The sequence below is a fragment of the Stenella coeruleoalba genome, assembly GCF_951394435.1.
Source record: "Stenella coeruleoalba genome assembly, chromosome: 1".
NCBI lineage: Eukaryota > Metazoa > Chordata > Mammalia > Artiodactyla > Delphinidae > Stenella > Stenella coeruleoalba.
The window spans coordinates 30,147,252-30,174,793 of NC_137169.1; the positions used below are offsets into that span (position 1 = coordinate 30,147,252).

General features: G+C 51.6%; 1 protein-coding gene across 1 annotated transcript in view; it reads right to left on the reverse strand.

Moving 5' to 3' along the window:
• Positions 1–430: 430 nt before the first annotated feature.
• The window catches only part of EPHA10 (EPH receptor A10), a gene marked incomplete at its 5' end in the record, with an annotated part of 40,911 nt that continues 13,799 nt past the window's right edge, over positions 431–27,542 (reverse strand). The window contains 12 exons of the mRNA XM_079942154.1: positions 431–1,786; positions 1,937–2,092; positions 2,730–2,923; positions 3,140–3,289; positions 3,529–3,732; positions 3,969–4,030; positions 4,494–4,679; positions 5,801–5,926; positions 6,079–6,140; positions 9,676–9,784; positions 13,699–13,870; positions 16,272–16,405. Of these exons, the coding sequence (XP_079798280.1) occupies positions 1,672–1,786; positions 1,937–2,092; positions 2,730–2,923; positions 3,140–3,289; positions 3,529–3,732; positions 3,969–4,030; positions 4,494–4,679; positions 5,801–5,926; positions 6,079–6,140; positions 9,676–9,784; positions 13,699–13,870; positions 16,272–16,405 (1,670 nt within the window). The 3' untranslated portion in view covers positions 431–1,671. The remainder of the gene's footprint in view (positions 1,787–1,936; positions 2,093–2,729; positions 2,924–3,139; positions 3,290–3,528; positions 3,733–3,968; positions 4,031–4,493; positions 4,680–5,800; positions 5,927–6,078; positions 6,141–9,675; positions 9,785–13,698; positions 13,871–16,271; positions 16,406–27,542) is intronic.

The following is a 27,542-nucleotide window of genomic DNA, read 5'->3' on the forward strand; positions in this document are numbered from 1 at the left end:
GTCCCCCACCACGGAGCACTCCCCAGAGATGTGCTGCATCTCCCACCCTCCAGGCTCCTTCCCATGCTGGCCCCTCTGCTTGGATTCCTCTTGTCCTAGGCCCTCCGTCTTGGCCTGCGGAAAACTCCACCAACCCTAAGGAAAGAGTCCTCCCCCAGCTCCTCCAAGGCCCTGTTCAATGGATGCGTCAGACTCTCAGTCAAGGAACCTTTCCAGACACCCCTCCATATACACACACCAGGAGTGTCCGGCCCACAGGCCCTAAGGTCTCCCGTGGGGGACGTGTAGTAGTTCCTGGAGCCTGAGTTCACTCCCCGCCTCGTCGGGGCCCTCCAAGGGCTGGCTGCGTCTCCTTCACCCCTTCCTGTAGCCCTTGTCTCCTTCCCAGCCCATCCCACCCGACCCACACGCAGCCAAACCACAGCAGGCATAGGTCAGGGGTGACCCTATCCAGACCCAGTTGCCTTCATTCTGTGCCACGAAAGCCCTGGCCTCACGATCACCCCCGCCTCCGGGAAGCCTTCCTGGATAAGGAACTCTGGACTCAGCTCAGGGCAACTGCTTCTGCCAAAGCCCCGCAGAAGAGGGGCCAGAGGGAGGAGGTACTCCACGGGAGGCTGGGTGCAGGGGATGGAGCCTGCAAGAGGGGGTCACCTCAGAGTACCCCTGGGCTGCCTCAGGAAAGAGTGTTGGTGACACAGGGCAGGACCAATGACTCTCTCCAGAGCCAGCCTCGGCTCTGGATCGGGAGTTGGGCACATGGGTTCAACGCCAGCTCTGGCCCTGACTCCTCACTAGGTCTTGTTTTCCCCACCTGTACGGTAAGGGTTGGACCGGCGTGTTAGAGAGAGAAGCTCCGTCTCTGAGAGTCATGTCTTCATCATCCCCCAAGTCTGGGGAGCAAAGCTCTTGGGGCCCCGGGGAGAAAGCTTCTCTCCTCATGCTCTTCCCAGATGTCCTGGCCAGTGAGTTTATAAAAGGAAAGCAAAGGGGGTGGGGGGCACCTAGTGGGGCCTTAGGGGAACACCGGGACCTCACCCTCACCCTGAATGGTCAGCTCAAGGGTGGGGGAAGCAGAAATGAGCTCCTAAGTCCGGGGCCCTCAGGGTCCAGCCCCTGATCTCAGCACCACCTTTGCCTGCCTGGGCCTCGGGACCAGTGTCCAGACAGAGCCCAGCTGGAATACGGGGAACTGAGGCCCCATGGCCCATCAGGATTGGCGGCCAGGCAGCGGTGGTCACTGACAGGAGCCCATCCATCAGGGACCTGTGCTGCCTGCTGGCCAATGGTCTGTGGGAAAGTGGGGCACCTTTTGGAGTAGGCCCCAGACCCCAGTGGGTATGGAAGACAGAAGGGCATGAATCGGGCCATTTAAAGCTATGTCTTCCTCCCTGCCCCTGCCCACCTTAGTCTCGGAGACCCTGCATTTCCTCCCACTGTTATCTCAGGGATCCTCCCCAGGTTTTGAACCTTTTTTCCAGGGGGACTGAGTCAGCCAAGGTGCTCAGACTGGGGGAAATGGGGGGAGAAGGCGGGGAAATGGAGGAAACCGGGGCTCCACACAAGCTCTGGGAGCTCACTTCCGCACGGGTGGAGTGCAGCTGGCGGGGGTCCTGGGCAAGGCTGGGGGCTGGAGCCCCCTGGGGTCCTGGCCTGGAAAAGTGGGGCCGCTCACACCTGCACCCCCCGGCCCTGCAGCTGGAGCACCCGGGCCCGTAGGGCACTGATCCCACTGAGGAGGTCCTCCCGGTGTTCCACCGATGAGATGCCCAGGCTCACCAGGTCCCTGCGAAGAAGAAGGGCGGGTCAGACCCAGCTGGCTCTTCCCCACCTTCTGCTGTCCCTCCCATCCCCTGCCCAGCCCGGGAACCGGAATCAGGACCGGCTGGGCCTCCCATGCTGGCAGGGGCAGGGCCCCCGGGCCCTTTAGACTCACTGGGCAGTCATGGTGGCCACAGCCTCTAGGCTCCCATAGCCGGCGGCAGCGAAGCTGTCCTTGTAGCGGCCCAGGTCCAGGGCCTCCAGCCACGCGCCCACGGAGCCAAAGGAGGGGAAGGTGGAGAAGGCACGGTCCGCCAGGGGCGTGGGAGGCCTGGGGAGCAGAAGAGCAGTGGTCAGTCGACAGCAGGGACCTGGGGCCCAGACCCGGTCACTCTCCTGAGGAGAGGTCGTCTGAGAACGGCCAGGAGGAGGGGAAGATGGCCGAGCCTCCGACAGGCCTGGCTCACACAGGGTTCTAGGTAACCTCAGAGCAGGCGCGGGTTTACGATGCTCTGGCTGGCAGAGAGTGAGCTGCATAGGAGCCAGGTAAAGGGAGTGTCTGCGACAGTCTAGGGTAGGATGTCCCTAGGAGAACTTGGGAAGTGACTGGTATTGGGGACAACTAACACTAATTGCACTTATTTATTGGAACTACAGATATGTTAGGACTATTACCACATTTATGTATGTGGTCGCTGTACCTGGGATACGTGGGGCAAAACCCAGGACAAGCAGAAGTGACTAAGATGAAAAGTTATACATGCCTAAGGCAGGTGGGAGTATTAGATCTATCTGGGGTACCTGAGTGAGTCGTCGTACCTGGACTGGTGGGGGAGGACAGGTGGGGCAGCTGTACTTGTACATGGTGGCGGGGGGGGGCGTTCGTGGACAGGTGAGAGTTCTGCTACATCTGGTATGGTTGGAGATACCTGGGGATGTACCTGGGACACGCGAGGTGACAGCTGTACCTGGCACAGGTAGAGTCGGCACACGTCGGGGGCTCTGGATCCTGCACCATCTTGCTCAGGAGGCCATGGATCTGGCAGAACCTGGGCCGCTCACCTGGGTCCTTCTGCCAGCAGTCAAGCATCAGTCGGTGCAGGGGGGAGGGGCAGTGCCTGGGGGGTGGCAGCCGGAAGCCATCCTCCACGGCTTTGATCACCTAGGCCATGGGGGTGGCGGGCAGACAGGAGGTTTTAGGTCCCCCAATACACACACTCACCCCATCCCAAGGAAGGCTCAAGTGGTGACCAGGCAGGACTGGAAGCAAGTAGACAGTGAAGAGGGGCCTGGGGCTAACAGGTCAAGGGTTAATGGGCAGAGGTCAGGGAGCAACAAGATCAGAAGGCAAGGAGCAGAAGCCACGGGCGTCACTCACGTCTTGGCCAGACATGTCCCAGTAGGGCCGCTCCCCAAAGGCCATCACCTCCCACATGACGACACCGAAGCTCCAAACATCACTGGCGGAGCTGAAGTGGCCAAACTGAAGCGTCTCGGGGGCGGCCCACAGTGCCGGGCTCCGGCCGCTCTGCGGGCAGGCAGGCAGGTCAGGGGCAGGAGGGGACCAGGTCACACAGCCAGGGTTCCCCACCCGCAGAGCCACAGATCCAGCCCCCCCTGCCATCTCCCCGGCTGCTCATCTAGGCGAGGCCCACACTGGCAATGGACAACTGGATGGAGGGGCAGGAGTGACCCTGACACAGCCAGGAAGGGGGATGTGGGGAGACGGGGACTCCAGGGCAGCTTGCCGAGGGAAGGGCTCCTCACCATGGTGGTGTAGACAGCCTCTGCTCGGTCCCGAGGTCCCCGCCCAAAGCCGGAGATCTTGCAGATGAGGTCGCTGCTGACTAGCACCCGGCGGGCCGCCAGGCCCCGGTGGACGTAGCCCATTTCCGACAGATACTTCATGGCCGACGCCAGGCCGGGCAGCATCCCCATCAGCTGCACAGTCACCAGCTGGCCCTCGTGCCGCTGTGAGAGGAGGAGAGCGAGGCCAGGCTGCACTCTCGCTTCCCCTGTTGCTGGGTGACCCCGGGGAAGTCAACTGGCCCTCTCTGGGCTTCAGTTTGCCATGTGACCTGCCAGGTCAGCCTGGCCAGTGGTCATCTTTATAGGGAATGAGGCCAAGCCCAAGTCCCACCAAAGGGAAAAGTGAGGGACCAAGAATATCACGGTCATCAGTTCCCCGCAGGGCCCAGGCCACTCACCCTGAGGAAGCCGTCCAGGGCCCCATGGCTCATGTACTCAGTAACGATCATCAAGGTGCTTCCTGTACCCACGGAGGGGAACACACGCTAAAGTGCCTGCTGCCCTCTGTGAGCACATGTGCTCCCCCACCTGGGCCCCAGACCCCTCCAAGAAGGCCAGAACCAAGGCCAAGCTCCCTGAGTCTTGCCACCCTCCTGCCCAGCCCAGGACCCTCTGTGCTGAAGAACAAAAGAGGTGTCGTCTGAGGGGAACAAAGGCCAAGGTGAGGATCTGCACCAAGTTAGCTGAGGGCGATCACTCTGAAGGTTCAAGTGAGCCAACCCCACCGAGTGTCACCACACGCCCAAAGATCACGCAGGGTCCGAGAGGCCACCCAGAGTCAGTGAAGGAGGGCTGAGCCCTTCTCTCCATGGTGGGCAGCGTCAGGGCTCCCTCTCGTGACTGAGCAGAGGGCCTGGGGGCACGGCACACCTCCACCTCCCACCCCATCATCTCCTCCCACACTGGTGCAGCATGGGCCCTACCTCGGGTGACGACGCCCTCCAGCCGCACCACATGGCTGTGGTCGAACTGGCCCAAGGTGAGGGCCTCGGCCAGGAAGCTGAGCCTCTGCAAGTCGGAGCAGCCCTCCCTCAGCGTGTGCACGGCCACGGGGAGCTCCTGGCGGCCCGGAAGCTGCAGGCAGCCGAAGCACAGCTCCCCAAACCGCCCTGGGGGGAAAAGGCACCTCAGACACCCCCCGGAGGCCGCTCCCTCGGCCAACCTGGGCAGGGTGAGCCGAGGAGAAAGCCGCTTCTGGATCATGGGACTCGGGTCTCCTGATTTCAAATCCTGGTAAACTGAGTACCAGCCGTGTGACATGGGCTTCTGCTCTTTCCCTCTTTTGGCCCCAGTTTTCTCCTCTGTGAAATGGGAAGTCCTCCCTGCCTGCTTCAGCGGGAAATTCCAAAGCCTCAAAGAGAGGACGCTGCACATGCCAGCACACCAGAGGCGCAGGGTGACCCAGGAAGGGTAACGATGACACCTATTCTGCCACGCTGCCCCTTTCTGGTCTCTACCCAGCGAGTCTGCTGACAGCGCCAGGGAAGAGTGTCAGGCTCCTGGTGAAAGCACTCCCTTAGTGCAGGGGCTGAGGGTTTGCAGACAGGAAAAAAGGAAGCGAGGGGACTGACCGTTAGAGAGCACGCACCCACTGTGAACCCGGCCCTGGGCTGAGTGCTGGAAAGCCCCCACATCAGCTCTGTCTGAGGCAAATATCATGCCCATTTAACAGATGAGAAACTGAGGCTCAAAGCGGAAAAGGGACGTACCCCTGGTCACACAGCTGGTCAGTGGTAGAGCCAGGACTAGAACTCAGGTATGCCTGGTCCCCAAGCTTGCAAAGGCCCCTCCCCATCGTCCCTTGAAGGCCTGGGACCAAACTTCTGCCAGTGGCAGTCTGCAGAGCCAGCTCTGAAAGGGCCTGAATGGAGAGAATTCTGACCTTGGGGACAGGCCAAGGGTAGGAAGGCAGGGCCACAGACTCCTCTGCCACCTCCTTCCCTGGATCCTGGTGGACGGAGGTCCAGCTTGATGTGGAGGGGGCGCTTCCTGGACAGGGTGGGGACTGGGTAGAGGCGGGGCCTCCAGAAATGGGGGCGGGACTTGGGGTGGAGGCGGGCTTACAGGATAGAGACGGGTGGGGTGAAGGAGGGGCTTCTAGTGGGCGGGGCGGAGGCGGGGCTTACAGGATAGAGGCGGGGTAGGGTGGAGGACAGGCTTCTAGAGACGGCTGGGTGGGGGCGGAGGCGGGGCTTCCCAACGGACAAGGCTTCCGGGGTGCCTAGCTTGCCTGTTCCAAGGCTCCTCTCCAGCGTGACGCTTTTCGCATCCAGCTCCTTGGCAAACAGATGAACAGCCAGCAGCGGGTCCCCACAGCTCTGGGGATCCACGAATGTGCGGCGAGTTGGGACTTTGACTGGGAACGCAGGGAAAGAGAGGGGGGTGGGATAAGGGGCCTCCACGACTGGAGGAGTGGGGGTTATGCAATGGCAGCAAGGAAGAGGATTGAGGGGTAAGGTAGGGGGGTGCCCGCCCCGCCCCGCTCCGCGTCAGGCCCAGACAACTCACAGTGGAAATACAGCTCCTCCTCATCATGGGCATCCCGACCTCCTTTGCCATAGCTGCAGGTCCTGGGGTAGGGGGTTGGGGGTCGAGGGGGTCCGTAGTCATTCTTTGAGCCAGGCTGTCCCAGCCCTTCCCATCTCACCAGCACCCAGGGCGGCACCTCTCTGTTCCTCCAAAAGGATAAGGTCTGTGCCCCAGGGGAGGGGCCTTCTTGTCCTGCTGGTCTGAAAGCTTCTCCCCACATCACACACACAATCCTAGCCCCAGACCTAACCCCTCACCCGCCTCCGCATTCCTAGTTATTTTCACTCTGAGACACAGTGTATTCTTGCAACTCCAGAGGCACCCAAATCCATGCCCTGACTTCAAGCCCAAGCTGCCCCCCTGCCTACAGCTAACAAAACAGGCAGAGCTTGTGTCTAGTCAAGAAAATAAACATTGAGAAGGAACCACAAGCCCACTCACAGGTCCAAGCAAAGAAGGGTGGTGCGCCATGGGGAGCACCTCACAGATGGATCTGATGTGGCCGGGGCCGTCAAGGATGGCTTCCTGAGACAGAGGCAGCCATGGACCAAAGGACTGCATCATGATCAACAGAGCCACAGGCTGGCATCTGGGGCCCCCTGAGGCAGGGCCTTGCAGGCCCAGATAAAGACTTTGGTCTTATTCTGGGGGCAGAGGAGAGGCCCCAGAACCCCCTGGGGGGTTTTGAGCCAAGGTTCAATTTGCATTTTAGGAAGATCACCCCAGCTGCTGCTGTGTCCCCGCGGGAGATGGCAGTGGCTCGGGCTATGTGGTGACCATGGACTCGGAGAAAAGTAAGAGGACTCAAGTCACATTTAGGTGACAGGGCCACAGGGCTTGGAGATAGCTGGAAGGCAGAAAGGGAGGGGGGAAGGTTGGAACAACTCGGATTCCAGCTTGCCCAGCAGGGTGTGGGGTGTACCAGTTCCTGAGATCGGGAGTTCTCATTTAGACATTTGAGTTTGCAGGGCCTCTGGTAAAAGCAGGGACAATCAATGAGCAGGGAGTTTGCTATGTGTGTGTCTGGAGTTTGGCAGAGGTGTGCTCTGGAGATACAAGTTCTGGAGCTGGGGGTATTGCCCAGGGAGAGGAGGGAGCCTGAGAAGTGGGACAGGGAACAAGTCTGAGGACCCCCACCATTTAAAAATTGGGTAGAGGAGAAGGATGCCATGGAGGAGATCATGAAAGAACCACCAGAGAAACTGGAGGGAAACAGAAGGGAAATCGGGGGCAGGGGTGGGGGGAGGTGGCGGGCGATATCACAGGAAGCAAGGAAAGAAAAAGTGGAGCAGAGGCCCGAGGTCACGTGAAGGCTCTAGGAGGAGGGGTTAGGGGAGACTGGAGAGAGATGACCACGTTTCGATACCAGTGGGAAAGAGGAGGCTGTCCTGTAGTCTGGAGTGGTCATGATGGCGGTCGCCAGCATGGGCTCTGGAATCTGACGACCGGCTCCCTAGGTGGTCCACTCACTGTCTGTGGGACCAGGTGGCTGGGATTTCTCTTTAATAAGATCAGGATAAAGACATCCGTGCCTGATCACACTGGTGCCAAGAGCTTACTAAGCACTAAATAAATGTTAGCTATCGTGGGGAAGAAGTGGACATTATCAATAGTAATGGGTTCCTGAGATGGTAGGAAGTATGGTCACAGGTAGAAGATCCTGGCCGGGAGAGTGGCACCTCCTCTAGAGCAAAAGGAGGGGGAGGATGGATGCAGAGATAGGCAGGTGTGTAGACTTGGGGGCAAGAAGTTGAGGGGTTAAAGTTGCTGTTAAAGGGCAGGTGCAGCAGACATGGCTGAGGGAGCGAGCTGCAAGGACGGGGAGTCTGCAGGGCAAAAGCAGAACTGGTGTCAGTGTTTGGGGTGATGGCCAGGTCCACGTCAGGAGGTGGGAGAGGGCAGCTGAGATGGAACAGGAGAGAAGGTCCGCGGAAACAAGGGAGTCAAAGAACCCAGAGGCCGAGGGGTGGGGCAGGTCCTCCAATGGCTACTGAAGTCATCCAGCACGGGAACAGGACTTCCATGAATGAGGGGAACACCTGGGAGAGGTAACGAGGGATGAAGGGGGCAAGGCTGAGTGGCTGGAGGAGTGGTGGCAGAGAAAATGAGAAGCTCCCACTGGGTGACGCAAGATGGACTGGGGAGGGAAAGCGGAGGTAAGGAGCCCGCCGCACAGAGCGGATACCGCAGAGACTGTGAGAGGAGGAGACGGCTGAGGGAGGTGTTACCGTCTGCAAAGCTGGGACACACGTGCTGGAGATGAGTGCCTCTCTGCACATCAGCGCTAGGCCAGGGAGATTCTCGTTTTGGTGCCGTTTGATTCTGAGCAGGTTTTGAAATCCACCCCTGGCTTACGCTGCCTGCTCTGGTGCATCTGTCTCCGAGGAGCTGCTGGGCAGCTGCCCCTGTTCTGTAGGGTCTGCCTGAAGAGGCCCTCCTTGCTCACCTCTCTCCCCTTTCCTCCTTCTGCCTCCCAGAGACCCTGAGCTCACAGCCAGGACAAGATGCTCTCAGCTCCTGTCCATTCCCGCTTTTCCAACAGGTCTCATATAAGGACCTTTAAGCTCTGTGAGGAAGGAGATTCCACTCCTGTCCTGCCTTCCTGACTCACCTGGCCCCGGGCAGAGCTGGCTCCCAGACTCACTCCTCCTCAGTCACTTTCAGCACCTTATTCAAGACCAAGCAAACAGTCCCCTCCGAGCCAAGTGAAAGCTCACGGTCCCTCCAGCCCGCAGGCGGTTCCAGGATGCTGATGTGTGGCTCCCGGGCCAGCCCATTCCTCTCCTGTGCTCCCCCCACTCCAGCCTGTCACATGCAGACTTTCCAGCCCCTCCAGTCGGCTGACCTCAGCCCCAGCCTGGAACCCACCCGGGTGCCTCTGCATGTGGCAGACTGTGGCCCTGGGGAGGAGGGCGATATATATGCATGAGATTTCTGCTGCATGCCAAAGGGCCGGACCCAAGCTCCACATCTTTGCCCCTCCTCCCATCCCCTTCCTCTGCCCACTCTGCCAGCTTCTTCTGCTGGGGGTTGGGGGTTTCTGGTTTATGAGTTCCCCTCCCTGTTCTCCCTGCACGCAGGCGCAGGCGCGCGCGCGCGCGCACACACACACACACACACACACACACACACACACACACACACACACGATTTCTGCCTTTCTTCCTTTTGCCTGTGTTGAAGGGCCTCCAGATCCCTTTCGGGCAGGGGCCGGGGGCCTCTGAGTGCCTCAGGGGGATCCTAATCACAGCGGAGCAGCTGGAGCTTGATTCCATCCTCAGCGATGCCTTCTGACATTTAATGAGTTAAGGAGCTAAATCCCCTTCATCCCAGAGCGGCTGAGCTAGCTGCCGTGCTGGCTGCCACGCTGCCGACTGCAGGAGCAGGGGGTCAGGGCGGTGGGAGGAAGGCCAGGACCACACCAGCCACGCCTGTATCTACACAGCGGTGTGCTCGCCCGTGCACATCCGCACAGGTGCAAATGCAGATACAGACATGAGTGCCTGTGAGCACATGTGAATGTGCGCAGGGACACGGCCCACCAGGCATCATCCAGGCTGGGACCAGCCACCTTACCTCCTCCAAATGGCCAGCACGCTCATCACAGAGCCCAGGACGAGGAGGGCTGAGATGGTCACGATGGTGACGACGACTGCGGGGCTCTGGTCCTTGGACCCCGAGGCAACTGGGAGGGAAACCACGAGGTTGAGAGAGGCAGAGGACCAGGCTCCCGGGGAAGCTCCAGGACAGACTCCTGTCCTCACCCCACAGCAGGATTCCCACAGCACCTCCGCACTCGGCCCGGCCTCCCGGCGGCAAGGGACCAAGGCAGCCCCACCAGCCACAGTGGCACCTGGAGCTTCCTCCTTTCCCAGGGCAAGGCACTTCCACTGCAGCCCAGCTCTGAGAGAGAGGAGCAGGCATCCAGATAGGCAGGCCCAGGCCTCCCTTTTTGCCTTTCTGATGCACAAGGAAGGTAGCTCTGCAGGGGGGTGGCCTCGCATCCAAGCTCCCCAGCCCCCATCCGGAAGTGTCACCAGCAAAAATGATGAGTTACCATTTAATGCACACTTGCTCCATTCAAGACTAAGTGGTCCAAGCCAGTAAGGTGTTACTGTTTCCATTTTATAGCTGAGGAAACTGACACTGAGAAAAGTTGTGTAATTTGCCCAAGGTCACACAGCTAACGAACAGTGAACCTAAGATTCGAACCTGATTCCTAAAGCCTCTGCTTTGAACTATTTCCCCAGGGGAAGAGCCAGGCCCTCAGCCCCATCCATCCATCCATCCAACATGTGCGCCAGGCTGGCACTAGTTCTGGGGAGATAGCAATGGATGAGCCAAAATCCCAGCTCTGGAGGGGTGTACCGACCAGTGCGGGAGACAGAAATGAAAAATCTTAACTGTAGAATGAAAAAAAACAGAGACATGAATGAGCAGAGCTGAGCAGAGGCATGATAATTTCTTCCTAAAGCCAGCGAGGAAGGTTTGTAGAAAAGGCGTCATCTGCACTGGACCTGGAAGATTGAAAGGGTTGTTGATGATGCTTAGATGCACCTGCTGGGTCTGGAAAACGGCAAGTCATCCCATGTGGCTGGAAAACAGACTGCCTGGAGGCAGAGATGCAGATGCAAGATATGAAGGTATGAAGCTGGAGGGCAGGAGGGTGAAGGGAGCTGGGGGAGGAGACAGAACCGGAAGGTCCTTGAATGCTAGGCCAGTATGAGCCAGGATATCCCGAGGGTAACAGGGAGCTCAAGCGATAGACAGAGTTCCTGCCCACAGGGAGAGGAGTGAGGGGATCTGCTGGCTCGGGAGCGGGGAGAGAGGGGAGGTGTTTGAGAGACGTGACAAGAACGGGGAAAATGCTATGCAGCCCTGAAGACTAAACTGAGATTAGAAAAATACAACTCTGCAGGCAGCCTTGGCGAGGGACAGAGGAGGACAGCCAAGCCTGGGGACTAGCGGGGCAGGTGCAGCACGATGTCCGGGGAATGAGGGCCGGCAGAGGTGGGGCATGTTTCTGCCGGGAGAATCTGTGCTCACTGGGGAGAGATGATTGTGGGGACAGGAGGGGCTGAGAGCCTGGGAGATGAGGTCAGATCCCAAGAGCTGCTATTAGGATGTCACAGAGCAAGTGAGGAAGAGGGATAGAAGAGGAAGGAAGAGTTAGAGGCCAACAAGGTCAGGGTCAAAGAGCAGATTTCAGAGCCCACATTTTCAGAGATGGGGAACTGGGTCCAGGGTCCAGCTGGTGGCAGCAGGCAGTGGAGTTGCCAAGGACTGTTTGAAATGAAGTATCCATGTGGACGCGGAAACTGAGGATGGAGCTAAAAGTGGTTGTGGTCCGCAGCCTCTGAGATGGCCCTCCTGGGTTCGCCCCCTCCTGGTGTTCCCTCCCCTTGAGTGTGGGCGGAACATAGTCACTTGCTTCTCATGAACAGAATACAACAAAAGTGATGGGATGTCACCTCCATGATTAGGTTACAAGAGACTGGCTTCTGTCTCGGGTGCCTTCTTGCGCTCGCTCGCTCTCTCTCTCTCTCTCTCTCTCTCTCTCTCTCTCTCTCTCTCAGTCTCTGGAAGAATCTAGTTGCTGGGTTATAAATAGCCCTTGGAGAAGCCCAGGAGGCATATGCCTGCCTCCCACAGACAGCCAGCAAGAGCCCAAGCAGGGGGGCAGACACCCGCTCCCCACTCTGCCCCAGGTAAGCCTGGAGATGACCGCAGCCCCAGAGGACACCTTGCTTGCATCCTTTGAGAGACCTGAGACAGGTGGCGCCCAGCTAAGCCTTGCCCATATTCCTGACCCAAGGAAACCATGAGATAATAAACATCTGTTGTTTTTGGCCGCTGAGTTTTGGGGGTAATTTGCTACAGAGCAACGGGTAACTAATACTGCGGTGAAGCATGGTCCTTCCTCGTGATCCTGATTTGGGGTCACAGCTCACTGGAAAAAGTACTCTGCAGATTGGGGAACCACTCCCCACAGCCAGGGCCACAGCAAAGGAGGCTGCCCGGAAGCTGAGCAGCGTATCTACCAACTAAGAAGCACCAAATTAAGGGAAGGCATCAGCCCTCTTCAGCTACCGGCTCCCAGCTCCCGCCCTCTGCCACACCCACTCCAGCCACACCCACTCCAGCCAAACCCGCGAGCCTTTGTTCTGATGGCTTCCTCTACCCAAAACGCCTTCCCTGCCCACCTCCACACACTCAGACGTTCCCCAGCCTTCAAGACACGGCTCTAATCTCTTGCCAGCACCTGGCCGAGGTCTGGCAGAGACACAGGCGTTCGAGCAAGAAGTGCTGTTTTCCTTTCCCAGAACTCAAACTCCCTCCACATTTTATCTCCACCTCCCTTTGGGCTCAGAACTCTTCCTATCTTGGATTAGACTCATGTAGCAGGTTGGAAAGAATTATTATCTAGACAGCTGGTGCCAGGATGCCTCTTAGGGGGAACTGCCTTTGTCCGGGAAAATACTTGCGTGAGCTGCTCGGGTAGATAGAGGTGAGATCCTGAGGGCTGGGGTAGCAGCAGGAGAACAACAAAAGAGAGCGCTAAACGCTCTGCGCGCATCAGGAGGGGGACTGGGGGTGGGTGGGGAGAAGAGGAACCAGGGGAGGGAAGCCAAGGGAAGAGGGGGTAGCGCCACACCATGCCGAGGAGCTGGAGCTGCGTTAGGATTGGGCATATCTGATGTTCAGCTTCTGTTTTGATAAGAGCGTTATTGAGAAATTATTCTCATACCGTACAATTCACCCATTGAAAGCGTACAATTCTCCTGGTGTTTTTCTGTTTGTTTTGGGCCGCACTACGCAGCTCATGAGGTCTTAGTTCCCTGACCAGAGATTGAACCCAGGCCCTGGCAATGAACGTGCCGAATCCTAACCACTTCTCCCGGTGTTTTGTTTTGTTTACCGCTGCAGGTGCAGCTCCCTTCGTGTGCCCCAACCCTCAGGGAAGGTTGGATGCTAGGATGGTGAGGGTGAGCTGGGCCTCACCCCTCTGCTTCACACTGTAAGGCCTAGTGGGAAGAGGGATGGGGGCCCACGTTTGAGTCTGTATCACGGCAGCGACAAAGCAGCAGGATGGGAACAAGAACTTAGCAGTCAATGGCAAGAAGTGACCAGGAGACAAAAATTTCTCCCAAGCAAAGAGAAGAATCTTGGAGAGGGCACAGGATGTTTCCACGAGACGTGGGAGGTTCTGGGGGGCAGGGAGACACCAGCTGAGACCTGGGTTATAGTTGTTCATGGGCCCCTCCCCTGTGAGTTCCTCCAGGACAGGTACCCAATGTAAGCCACTAGTTGTTGGATTCCAAATTCATGCTTTTTTTTTTTTTTTTGGCCACACTGAGCAGCACGTAGGATCTTAGTTCTCCCACCAGTTCCACCGTGCGCCCTGCAGTAGAATCGCAAAGTCTTAACCACTGAACCGCCAGGGAAGTCCAACCGAATTCATCCATTAATTAGGTTGTGACTGAACTGTTCTGCAGGTTCCCTTCATTGCACAGATAACGCCCCCCCCCGCCCCGCCCCAATTTGCCTCCCTGCTCCAGTCCCGGGCTGGGTTTTCTCTTCACTTGACACATCACTTACCCTCCCCCGGGGTCTGCACTTCAATGCTGGGGTTGAAGCTCTGGGTCTCCCAGGAGGGCCCCGGGGAAGCCGCCCGGATCTGAAAGACGTAGCGGGTAGCCGGCTTGAGGTTGGTGACGGTGACCGCAGGCTCCCCTGTCTTCACCGTGGAGTAAGTCTGCTCACTCTGACCCTGGGGAGGGACCGAGAAGTGAGGCCCAGACCCAGGGCGGGCCCCATGCTCCTGGGAGAATGTCGGGGGGAAGAAGTAGGGAGGAACCTGGGCTGGTGGAATAACTCCACTTGTCTTGGGGAGATCCCACAGCTTTCTTCCATAGGATCACCAGCCCCTTTCTCCACCACGAGCTCCCACCCCTACTCGGTGGTACTTGTGGCTGAGAACAGCCCCACCTCCAAGTAAGAGAAACTTTAGAGAAGATGCTGGCCTTCAAAGGGATGCTAGAATGAAGGGCATCAGGGCCTGGCAGTCCAGAGGGTGAGCTGCACCTGACCCCTCAGAGGAAAGAAGAAGACAAGGGCCTGACACCTGCTCGGCCCTTGTCGGATCCACACATTTTCCTTCCCCTTGACATCGGACTTTCACAATGTCCTGCAAGGCATGGATTCACAGATAAGGAATAGGGCTCAGAGGGGTAGAGAGGCTCTCCCACGGCCCCCAGCAACGGTCCACTCACTGCCCGCTGCTGGGCTAGACCCTATAGGAGCCAACTTCCTACAGTCCTCACAGCAGCATTCCTATCTCCTTTAACAGGTGAGGCTCACATCAAAGAAGGGTTGGGGTGACACCTTCTCGATTCCCTCAGGTCCCGTGCTCTGTGCTCTACCTCGTCCTGCCCCCAACACATCTGATAATGGTACCTGCTGGACATGCCACCATTATTTTGTCTCTGCCCACACCCCCTTATTAGAGCCCCTGCCACACTCACAGCCCCCAGAGGTGCACCTCCCCTATACCTGTGGCCCCAGCTCTAGGGCCATGGTATTCAGGAATCAGGGAAGACTCTGATCCAAGCTGGGCCAATCAGAATCTCCCTTCCGGGCATTTGAACAAACCACCGAAAGACAGCGCAATGACTGCATGACCTATGAGACGGGACAGGCTCGGGGTGGGGAGGGGGAAAGGGGCAAGGCTGCCAGCCTCGCAGCTGCCAGGTGCTAGGAGCAAGGCCCCCGCAGAGGAGGTGGAGCTGGTGCACAGAGAGAAGTCGGCGCGAGGAGCTCGTGACACCAGCCACACTTCTGGCCATCGGGCTCCGTGAGACGTTCCTGAAGGCTTTCAAACACAGGCCTTTGGTACTGGCTCCTCTTCTCAAGGGTTTTTGTTCCCAGCAACTTCAAACTCCCTAAGGGCCTGGAAGCATCCACCCAGCTCAGTGCTGGGACTGTATCTATGCTGTGATCCCCGAGTGTCAGTTCAAGGAGCCCTTTCTAAGCAACTGCTGCGTGCCTCGCTCCTTCCCAGTGACCTTCGCCGCGGTCTCCTAGACATCAGGGATCCCCAGAGCTCTGCCCTGACTTCTCTTCTCATTCATGCCCCGCTCCCTTGGTCATCCCTTCTGCTCCCTTGGCTTCAGCTACTATCTCTATGCTGAAAGCCCCCAACTCTCTTTCTCTCTCTGTCTTTCTCTCTCTGTCTCTGTCTCTCAACTCACAGCTCTCCAGACTTCTCGTACTCAAAATCTTTGACTGATTCAGCAAAGAACTCCCTGGAGTCACTGAGGAGGGAGTGAAGTCCTGACACATGTAGTGCTAAGTTGAAAGCGAGGTTTCGCAATTGGCACCAAGGTGAGAAAGAGTTTAACGGCAGATTACATGTCAAATTCAAACAGTTTGAATTTAAATTCATAAGTTTATTAACTTATGCGGAAAAGAGACAGCGGACCCGGATGTAACTCCACTCGCCAAACCATGGTTGGGCTGCAACCACAGATGACAACAGATGCAAGAGGTCAGCAAAAATCAGCAAGAAGTATCCTATGGAACCAATTGGCGATATGGAGTTCACAATAAGGATCGCTGTATATTTTCTATTCTTATTTGTAAATGATGGGTTACACATTCCTCACGTCAGCAAAATTATAATAATATTGCACACGTTCATTGTTCTGCAGAGCTGGCTGCTAAACGTTTACCAACACGGGGGTCCCATGACCTAGTGTGCTCCCACCGTGGTACCTTTCTGTAAAATTTGAAACAATGTATCTCTGCATTCTTTTTCTTAAAAGGATTGCAAATTGTAGGTACATGATTCCACCACACAAAATCTGGATCAGCCCCCAGAGAAGGCTTCTTGTCAACTGTACACACTAGGCAGAAGTGGTGAAAATGGACTTGATGACCAGTGATGAATGGAGACGTGGGGAAAGAGGGAGAGCAGTGGGGTCCATGGTGAGGAGAGGACAGGAAGAAACCCCGGCTGGGGAGGCCCCTGAGGGGGCCTGTGGAAATGTTTTGAAAGAAAGTAAGAAGGACTTCTGCTGGGAGGTGCTTATGAAGAGAAGGAAGCCAGCGGGTGAGTGGGGCAGATCACAGCCAGGAATGCAGCCCCAGGTCCCTCCCAGACCCCGACTCACCTTCTCATAGTATCTGATCTCATACTCCGTGCCGTTGGCCCCAGGGGCTCCAGCGGGGATGGGCTCCCGCCATGACAGGGACACACTCTGGGGCTCCACTCGGTCCCTGCGGATCTCATCCTCCTCCCATGGTGCTGAAAGTAAGTAAGGCAAGGTTCTGGACCCAGATCTGACTGTGGGGCAGGGACAGGGGCTGGAAAGTCTGGACAAGAGGGGATTAGGGGCGGGGCTACTGGAGCCACAGAAGCATGACCAAAGGGTCTGTGGGGGACAGGATGCTCCTGAGGCACGGGGCTTGAGGGATAGCGACTTTGCGGGACTAGAGGGAAGGGAGGCCCCTCTCACCCCACAGCTCTCTGCTCCCCTGGCTCCTAGGGGGAAAGCATCAGGTCACGTGCTGCTTGCCCACACCCTATACTCCAGCTTCCCTCATGGTGGCTGGTTCTAATCCCCCAGGCTCTTTCTACACTCTCTGCAGTTTGGAGACATTAGGGAGCACAGAAGGCAGGAAGACAAGCTACTCAACTATTCTAATAGTCTGGGCAAGAGGTAATATACTCAACCAACTAGGGATAGAAGGAAACTACCTCAACATAATAAAGGCCATATATGAAAAGCCCACAGCTAACATCATACTCAATGGTGAAACACTGAAAGTTTTCCCTTGAAGATCAGGAACAAGACAAGGATGCCCACTCTTGCCACTTCTATTCAATACAGTACTGGGAGCCCTAGACAGATCAATTAGGCAAGAAAAAGAAATAAAAGGCATCCAGATTGGAAAGGAGGAAGTAAAATGATCTCTCTCCACAGATGACATAATCTTATATGTAGAAAACCCCACAGATTCCACAGAAAACACTGTTAGAACAAATATAGCAAAGTTGCTGGATACAAAATCAAATCACAAAATCACTTGCATTTCTACACACTAACAATGAACAATATGAAACAGAAATTAAGTAAACAATCCCACTTACCATAGCATCAAAAAAGATAAAATATTTAGGAATAAACTTAACCAGAAAAGCAAAAGACTTGCACACTGAAAACTACAAGACACTGCTGAAAGAAACTGAAGAAGACACAAATAAACAGAAAGACATCCATATTTATTGGGACTTCCCTGGTGGTCCAGTGGTTAAGAATCTTCCTTGCAATGCAGGGGACGTGGGTTCGATCCCTGTTCGGAGAAATAAGATCACAAATGCCGCGGGGCAACTAAACCTGCGCGCCGCAACCACTGAGCCCACATGCCACAACTACAGAGCCCACATGCTCTGGAGCCCACGTGCCACAACTACAGGGTCTGCACGTCACAGCTAGAGAGAAGTCCATGTGCCACAACTAGAGAGAAGCCCGCAGCACACCGCAATGAAAAGCCCGTGTACTGCAACAAAAGTTCCCACGTGCCACAGCTAAGACCCAACACAGCCATAAATAAATAAATAAATAAAATCTGTGTTTAAAAAAATAAGACATCCATATTTATGGAGTGTAGATTTAATATTGTCAAAATGTCCATACTACCGAAAGTGACCTAAAAAATTTCAGTGCAATTCCTATCAAAATCCCAATAGCATATTTTGCAAAAATAGAAAAAAATTCTAAAATCCACATGGAATCTCAAAGGACCATGAACAGTCAAAATTATCTTGAGAAAGAAAAGCAAACCTGGAAGCCTCACACTTTTTTACTTCAAAATGTTACAAACCTACAGTAAACAAAACAGTATGGTACTTGGCATAAAAACAGAACTATAGACCAATGGAACAGAACAGACAGCCCAAAAGTAAACCCTCACATATATGGTCAAATGCTCCTCTACAAGGATGTCAGGGCCACACAACGGGAAAAGGAAAGTATCTTCAACAAATGATGCTGGAGAATTTGATTTTTGTTTTGTTTTGTTTTTTGGCCACGCTGTGCAGCATGTGGATCTTAGTTCCCCAACCAGGGATTGAACCCACGCCCCCTGCATTGGAAGCGCAGAGTCTTAACCACTGGACCACGAGGGAAGTCCCCAGTGCTGGGGAATTTGAATATCCACATGCAAAAGAATGAATTTGGGCCCTTACCTTCACCACATACAAAAATTAACTCAAAATGAATTACAGGCATAAATGTAAGATCTGAAACTATAAAACTCCTAGAAGAAAATATAGAGGAAAAGCTTCATGACATTGGATTTGGCAATGATTTCTTGAATATGACACCAAAACACAGGCAACAAAAGCGAAAATAGACAAATGGCACTACATCAAACTAAAAACATCTGTACAGTAAAGGAAACAATCAACAGAGTGAAAAAGCAACCTATGGAATGGGGGAATATATTTACTAACCACATATCTGATAAAGGCTTAATATCCAGGATATTAAAAGAACTCCTACAACTCAACAATAACAACAAAAACCCACAAATAACCCAATGGGCAGAGGACTTGAATAAACATTTCTCCAAAGAAGATGTGCCAATGGGCAATAAGCACATGAAAAGATACTCAATATCACTAATCATCAGGGAAATGGAAGTCAAAACCACAATGAGATATCACCTCATACCCGTTAGGATCAAAAACAAACAAACAACAACAGCAAACAAAACAAAACAAACAAACAGAAAATAACAAGTGTTGACGAGGCTATGGAGAAATTGGAACCCTGTGCACTGTTGCTGGGAATGTAAATTGGTACAGCCACTATGGAAAACAGTATGGAGGTTCCTTAAAAAAATAAAAATAGGATGCAACTAGAGATTATCATACTAAGTGAAGTCAGAAAGAGAAAGACAAATACCATATGATATCACTTAATATGTGGAATCTAAAATATAACACAAATGAACCTATCTATGAAAAATAAACAGAATCAAAGACATAGAGAACAGACTGGTGGTTGCCAAGGGGGAGGGGTGAAGTGGGAGGTTGGGTTTAGCAGATGTAAGCTTTTATACATAGAATGGATAAAAAACAAGGTCCTACTGAATAGCACAGAGAACTATATTCAGTATCCTATGATAAACTATAATGGAAAAAATATTTAAAAATGTATATATGCATATAACTGAATCACTTTGTACAGCAGAAATTAACACAACATTGTAAATCAACTATACTTCAATTAAAAAATCGATAAAAAAATACAATAAAATAAAAATAGAACTACCATGTGATGTAGCAAACCCTCTTCTGAGTATATAGCCCAAGGAAATGAAATCACAATTTTGAAGAAATTTCTGCACTTCCATGTTCACTGCAGCATTATTCACAATAGCCAAGATATGGAAACAACATAAGTGTCTGTTGACAGATGAACGGATAAAGACAAGAAAATTATATACGTATATATTTAATGATATGTTATTCAGTGATTAAAAAAAGATATCCTGCCACTAGCAAGACCACAGATGAACCTTGAAGGCATTATACTAAGTGAAATAAGACAAAGAGAGACAAATACTGCATGATCTCACTTATATGTAGAATCTAAAAATGCCAAACTCGGGACTTCCCTGGTGGCGCAGTGGTTAAGAATCCACCTGTCAATGCAGGGGACGCGGGTTCGAGCCCTGGTCTGGGAAGATCCCACATGCCACGGAGCAACTAAGCCCGTGAGCCACAACTACTGAGCCTGCGCTCTAGAGCCCGCGAGCCACAACTACTGAAGCCCACGTGCCACAACTACTGAAGCCTGCGCACCTAGAGACCGTGCTCCACAACAAGAGAAGCCACCGCAATCAGAAGCCCGCGTACCACAACGAAGAGTAGCCCCCACTCGCCACAACTAGAGAAAGCCCGTGCGCAGCAAAGAAGACCCAATGCAGCCATAAATAAATATATAATTAAAAAAAAAAAAAAATGCCAAACTCATAGAAACAGAGTAGATTGGTTTTTGACAAGAGCTAGGGGGTGGGGGAAATGGGGAGATGTTGGTCAAAGGTACGAACTTCCAATTATAAGATGAATTACATCTGGGGATCTAATGTATGGCATGGTGTAGTTGAAAACTGCTAAGAGAGATCTTGAATGTTTTCACCAGACTCATAAAACATACTTATGTGAGGTGATGGATGTGTTAACTAACCTTCCCATGGCCATCATTTCACAATACACACATACACCAAACCATCACATTGTACACCTTAGACTTACATAAAGGTGTAATTCAATTATATCTCAGTAAAGCTGGGGGAAAAAATAATGTGATGTAGACATCCAATGGAATACTATTCAGCCTACAAAATGAAATCCCATCACATGCAACAACATGGATGAACTTTGAGGACATTATGCTGAGTGAAATAAGCCAGTAGCGAAAAGACAGATTCTGCACGACTCCACTTCTATGAAGTATCTAAAGTAATCGAACTCTTAGAAAGTAGAATGGTGGTTGCCAGGGTCTGGGGGAAGGCGCAAGCGGAGTTGTTCAAAGGGTACAGAGTTTGCATTTTGCAAGATGAAAACGTTCTAGAGGTCTGTTGTACAATAATTGCATATAGTTAACACTACTGTACTGTACACTTAAAAATGGTTAATTTGGTAAATTATACATTTTTTACCACAATTAGAAAAAGTATTGATGCCCAGGTCATAAACCCAAAGCAATTAAATCATAATTTCTGTGGGGTGGGACTCAGGCATTAGCATCTTTTTTAAAAGCTTCTCAATGATTCCAGTGTACAGACAGATTTGAGAACCTAGTCTAGATAATGTTGCGGGGGACAGACAGTAGCAAACAAAAAGAAACAAACAGAAGTGTAATCATGCCAGAATAAGGTACCACCAGGTTACTGGGAGGAAAGATCATGACTTCACTTTAAGTGTGTTGAGCAGAGGGGTTCCCAAGAGAAGATGCCAGAAAGGCAGCTGGATAAGGGGTTCCAAGGCTCCCAAAAGGTACCTGGGAGGGTGATAGAGATCCGAGAGCCATCAGGAGGTGATTCGATGAAACTGCCCAGGGCAATGCACAGAGAGAGAGAAGGCAAAGCTTTCAGGAAACAAGCCCAAAAAAAGGCAGGCAAAGGAAGAGGAGCTTAGAAAGGAGAAGCCACAGAGGTAGGAGGAAAAGCCAGGAGCAAAGGAGGCTACAGAAGCCCAGGGAAGAGGACATTTAGGAAGGTTCCTTCCTGACTCTTCCAGTTATCAGCTACTGGGCCACAAGCAAGAGCCTCGGTTTCCTTATATGTAGACTGGGAACAAGAATGACCTCCTTAGGCCTGCTGTGAGAATTTTATGAATTAATGCATCTGGAGAGCTTAGCACAACACCTGACACAGAACAAGCATTCAATACCAAGTTTACCAGCAAGAGGAACTGCTGGTTGGCAGTGTCATATGCTGAGCAGAGACGGGGCAAGATGATTCAAAGTGCCCACTGGCTTTAACAGTGTGGAGGTTCCTGGTGACTTCAGGGGACAGAGGGGAAGTGGACGGCAGGTGGCAACGGGCCGAGGAAGTGGAGAGAAGGGCATAAGGAGATCACTCTTAGAAAAGCGTATAAACATGGCTTCCAGTTTTAAATGGTAACCATCTAACAGGCTCCACCTCCAGTCTCCCCCAAATTCTAATTAAGACCCAAAGATACAGAAAGAGTTGAAAACACAGAATGTCACCGTAAACTAATCTTGACAGCTGACTGCCAGAATGGGGTGATGGGGAGTAGAGCGGCATATTTCCACCTACGCTAAAGCCAGTGGTACTGGACTGAAAAATACAATTGTAGTGCACCCCCCGGCTACGCTACTCACAGAGTGACGCTGCCTCCCGTCCTGAAAATAACTTGGAAGATACTTCATCCTTCCTCCCACTGCCTGACCCTTAAAATAAAAAAAAAAAGCAAGGTCTTTTTCAACTGGACAACGAATGCACAGCCATCACTCTACCGCATAGTTGCTTTGGAGGAAAAGTGTTCTTCCCTGTCTCCGGAGAGTGTCTCTCAGCCTAGATACACTTGGAGATGGCAGCTCCCAGAAAAGATGTAGGCACAAAGGGGAGAAGAGTGATGAAACATCCTAGGAAGGGGCACAATCCCTTGTAGATACAGATGGAGGGCAGAGACAGGAAAGAGCCAGGAATGTCATTTTTAAAAACTACATTTGTTGAAAGTTATCAGATGGCCAGGATACAGAGGTAGAAGAAGGTTGAATTTCAGCCCCACAGAGCTATGTTAGATGAAAGCCTGATAAATCCTGACAATGGAGCTAAAAACTGAGCCCAAGCACCTGCTCTCCCACTATAGATTGGTAATGAGATCAGTCAGCACCAAAGTGGGGCTGAGAGTACAGCAGACACTACTGGAAACCTATCCAACGGCCATGTCCCCCTTCCCCGCTGACTGAGCCCAGTTTTTGATTCAGGGTCTACTGTCTGCCCTGAGATGACTCAGGTTAATTCTGATTGTTCTAAAACATCTGTGTGCACTCATTCCCTTTGCCAATGATTGGGTTAGGGTTGAGTTCATAATCCAGTTCTGGCCAACAAAAGGAGAAGTCACCTAAGGGGAGGAGGGATTATGGGAAAGGTTTCTGGCTTTTAAAAAGATACCAACATTTTCTATGTCTACATCTTTATTCCTGCCCTGCAACTGAGGACATGGGGTGGTAGGGCGAAGCTGGGGCAAAGTGAGAGTAGCATTGACATATATACACTACCGAATGTAAAATAGCTGGCTGGTGGGAAGCATCAGCATAGCACAAGGAGATGGGCTCGGTACTTTGCGATGACCTAGAGGGGTGGGATAGGGAGGATGGGAGGGAGGCTCAAGAGGAAGGGGATATGCGGACATGTGTATGCATATGACTGATTCGCTTTGTTGTGCAACAGAAACTAACGCAGTATTGTGAAGCAATTATACTCCAATAAAGATCTATTAAGAAAAAAGAAATAAAGGAATAGAGTCACAACTTAAAATAAAAAAAGTACCAACGAGGAAGAAACAGTTCTTTTTCTGCCCTGGATGGTAAGGATATGATGATGTCTGGAGCAGCTGCATCCAACTTGCCACCATAAGGGAGCCAGCCTATGTTATAAGGATGGCAGAGTGGAGTGAAAGAAAGAACCTGGGTCCTTGAGGGCACTGTTGAGCTGCTGAATTAACCAAGCTCTAATTCCCCTCTTCTTAGGTAAGCTAATAAGTCATTTCAGTCAAATGTCATTTGCACTGAGACGTATTGTTACTTGCAGCTGAAAGCCTCATAAACTGGTAAAAAGGACAATTCATATATCTTGTTTTGGTTTTTGGGTTTTTTGGCAAACATCAGCTAGTTCCTTGTTCGAGAACAAGTAAACAGAAAACACTAAGAAATTGGGCATATGAAAAAATATTTCTGAATAAGCAAAAAAAAGTATTACTCTAAAGACTCAGGAGGGGACTTCCCTGGTGGCGCAGTGGTTAAGAATCTGCCTGCCAATGCAGGGGACACAGGTTCGAGCCCTGGTCCGGGAAGATCCCACATGCCACGGAGCAACTAAGCCCGTGCGCCACAACTACTGAGCCTGCACTCTAGAGTCCGCGAGCCACAACTACTGAGCTTGCACGCCGCAACTACTGAAGCCCACACACCTAGATCCCATGCTCCACAGCAAAGAGAAGCCACCGCAATGAGAAGCCCGCGCACTGCAATGAAGACTAGCCCCCGCTTGCCATACTAGAGAAAGCCCACACACAGCAACGAAGACCCAAAGCAGCCAAAAATAAATAAATAAATATTTTTAAAAAATGAAGACTCAGGAGGAGCAGATCTTTAAGAGCGATTAATATGACAGTTAGAAGAACAAGTAAGGAGGCTGTTTGGCATCTTGAAGAAGATGAAAGAAAACACAGCCTTCTGAAATAGGAGCAGAAGGCCACGAAGAGAAAACAGATGGAGAAGAAAAAGAAACAGGATGAGATGAGATAAAAGTGGAGAAAGTGAGAAAGGCGTGTAGGGAAACTAAAAATGCATTAGCAAAATCAAAATATTTAAAAGTCATTACAAATATAAGGAATTTAACAAAATTACAAGCAGAATGGGAAAGTTAAACCTCTTAGTCCTTGGAACATCAAGTAAACAATAAGAAGGAAATAGAAGGATTAAATAATATACTTAATATATATGGAGATGGAGGGGGAGAGAGAGAACACTGCAGTATAAAAATAATACGCATTGCTTCAAGGTAGCCATAGAATAGTTAAAATGTTTACCATACCTTAGCCCTCAAAGAAAACCACAATAGTTACTTTAAAAAGTAAACATTGGGGACTTCCCTGGTGGCGCAATGGTTAAGAATCCGCCTGCCAACGCAGGTGACACGGGTTCGAGCCCTGGTCCGGGAAGATCCCATATGCCGCGGAGCAACTAAGCCCCTGCACCACAACTACTGAGCCTGCGCTCTAGAGCCCGCGAGCCACAACTACTGAGCTTGTGTGCCACAACTACTGAAGCCTGCATGCCTAGAGCCTGTGCTCTACAACAAGAGAAGCCACTGCAAGGAGAAGGCCACGCACTGCAACAAAGAGTAGCCCCTGCTCGCCGCAACTAGAGAAAGCCCGTGCGCAGTAACAAAGACCCAACGCAGCCAAAAATAAATTTAAAAATAAATGAATTAAATAAAATAATTTTAGTCGAAACTACAATACTAGAAGAAAACACAGGTGTAAGTCTTCATGACCTTGATTTAGGCAATGGTTTCTTAGATATGAAACCAAAAACACAAGCAACTAAAGAAAAATAAACTGGACTTGATCAAAATTTAAAACTCTGAGCTTCAAAGGACACTACTAAGAAAGTGAAAGACAGGTGGCTGCCATAGGTGGAGGTGAGAGGTGGGCAAAATGGGTGAAGGTTAATCATTAGAGAAATGCAACTCAAAACTACAATGAGGTATCACCTCACACCATCAGAATGGCCGTCATCAAAAAATCTACAAACAATAAATGCTGGAGAGGGTGTGGAGAAAAGGAAACCCTCTTGCACTGTTGTTGGGAATGTAAATTGATACAGCCACTATGGAGAACAGTATGGAGGTTCCTTAAAAAACTAAAAATAGGGCTTCCCTAGTGGCGCAGTGGTTGAGAATCTGCCTGCCAATGCAGGGGACATGGGTTCGAGCCCTGGTCTGGGAAGATCTCACATGCCGTGGAGCAACTAAGCCAGTGAGCCACAACTACTGAGCCTGCGTATCTGAAGCCTGTGCTCCGCAACAAGAGAGGCCGCGATAGTGAGAGGCCCGCGCACCGCGATGAAGAGTGGCCTCCGCCTGCCGCAACTAGAGAAAGCCCTGGCACAGAAACGAAGACCCAACACAGCCAAAAATAAATTAATTAATTAAAAAAAAAAACAAAACTAAAAATAGAACTACCATATGACCCAGCAATACCACTACGAGGCATATACCCTGAGAAAACCATAATTCAAAAAGAGTCATGGGGCTTCCCTGGTGGCGCAGTGGTTGGGTGTCCACCTGCCGATGCAGGGGACATGGGTTCGTGCCCCGGTCCGGGAAGATCCCACATGCCGCGGAGCGGCTGGGCCCGTGAGCCATGGCCGCTGAGCCTGCGCGTCCGGAGCCTGTGCTCCGCAACGGGATAGGCCACAGCAGTGAGAGGCCCGCGTGCCGCAAAAAGGAAAGGACAAAAACAAAAATGGGTGAAGGTGGTCAAAAGGTATAAACTTCCTGTTATAAAATAAATAAGTCCTGGAGATGTAATGTACAGCGTGGTGACTATAGTTAATAATACTATATTGTATATTTGAAAATTGCTGGGACTTCCCTGACGGTCCAGTGGTTAGGACTCCACATATTCACTGCCAAAGACCTGGGTTCAATCCCTGGTCAGGGAACTAAGATCCCACAAACCATTCAGTGTGGCCAAAAAAAAAAACAATTGCTAAGAGAGTAGATCTTAAAGAGTTCTTATAACTATGTGTGGCTGTGGATGATCTAGACTTATTGTGTGATCATTTTACAATATATACAAATATCAAATCATTAAGTTGTATACCTGAAATTAATATCATGTTATATGTCAATTACATCTCCTTTGGAAAAAAAAGGTGAGTGGCAACCCACAGAGTAGGAGAAAATATTAGCAAACCATGTATCATAATGGTCATTATGTGTTGAACTGTGTCCCTCCAAAAAGATATTTTGAGGTCCTAACCCCCAGTACCTCTAGAATGTGACTTTATTTGGAAATATGGTCTTCACAGAGGTAATCAAGTCAACATGAAGTCATCTGGGTGGGCCCTAATCCAATGTGACTGGTGTTCTTCTGAATGGGGGGAAATTTAGACACAGAGAGGGTCTCTCATAGAGAGAAGATGATGTGGAGACACACAGGGAAAAGAGGGCCATGTGACTGGAGCGATGCATCTACAAACCATGGAAGGCCAAGGACTGCCAGCAAACCCCAGAGGCTAGAAGGAAGGAAGGATTCTCACTTAGAGCAGAGAAAGCATGGCCCAGCTGACACCTTGATTTCAAACTTCTAGCTTCCAGAAATGTGAGACAAGAAATTTCTTTTGTTTTAAGCCATCTAATTTTTGGTACTTTGTTATAGCAGCCCTAGGAAAGTAATACAAAGGTATACAGAATATACAGATTAGACAAAAAACCTCTTATAACTCAATGACAAAAAGAAAACCCAGTACATGAAAAGAGGTTCAACATCATTAGTCATTATGGAAATGTAAACTGAAACTGCAATGAGATACCATTTCATATCCACTGGGATGGCTAAAATCAGCAAGACAAACAAGTGTTGGTGAGGAGGTGGAGAAACTGGAAGCCTTGTACATTTGCTGGTGGGAATGGAAAAGGGTAGAGTTGCTTTGGGAGACAGTCTGGCAATTCCTCAAAAAGTTCAGCAGCTCCTCAAAAAGATAAAAAAGTTTCCATATGTATTGGTCAGCTCAGGCTGCCATAACAAGATACTGTAGACTGGGTGGCTTAAACAACAAAAATGTATTTTCTCATAGTTCTAAAGGCTAGAAATCCCAGATGATGCTTGCAGACTCATGTTTGTATTCTAGTGAGGGCTCTCTTCCTGACTTGCAGACAGCCACCTTCTTGTTGTGTCCTCACCTGTCTTTTCCTCTGTGTATGCACAAAGAGAGCAAATGAGCTCTGGTGTCTGTTCCTCTTCTCGTAAGGACACTAGTCCTTGGGATTAGGGCCTCATCCTTAGGATCTCATTAACCTTAATTATTTCCTTAAAGGCCCTATCTCCAAATACAGTCACACTGGGGGTTAAGGCTTCAACATATGAACCTGGGAGAGACAATTCAGTC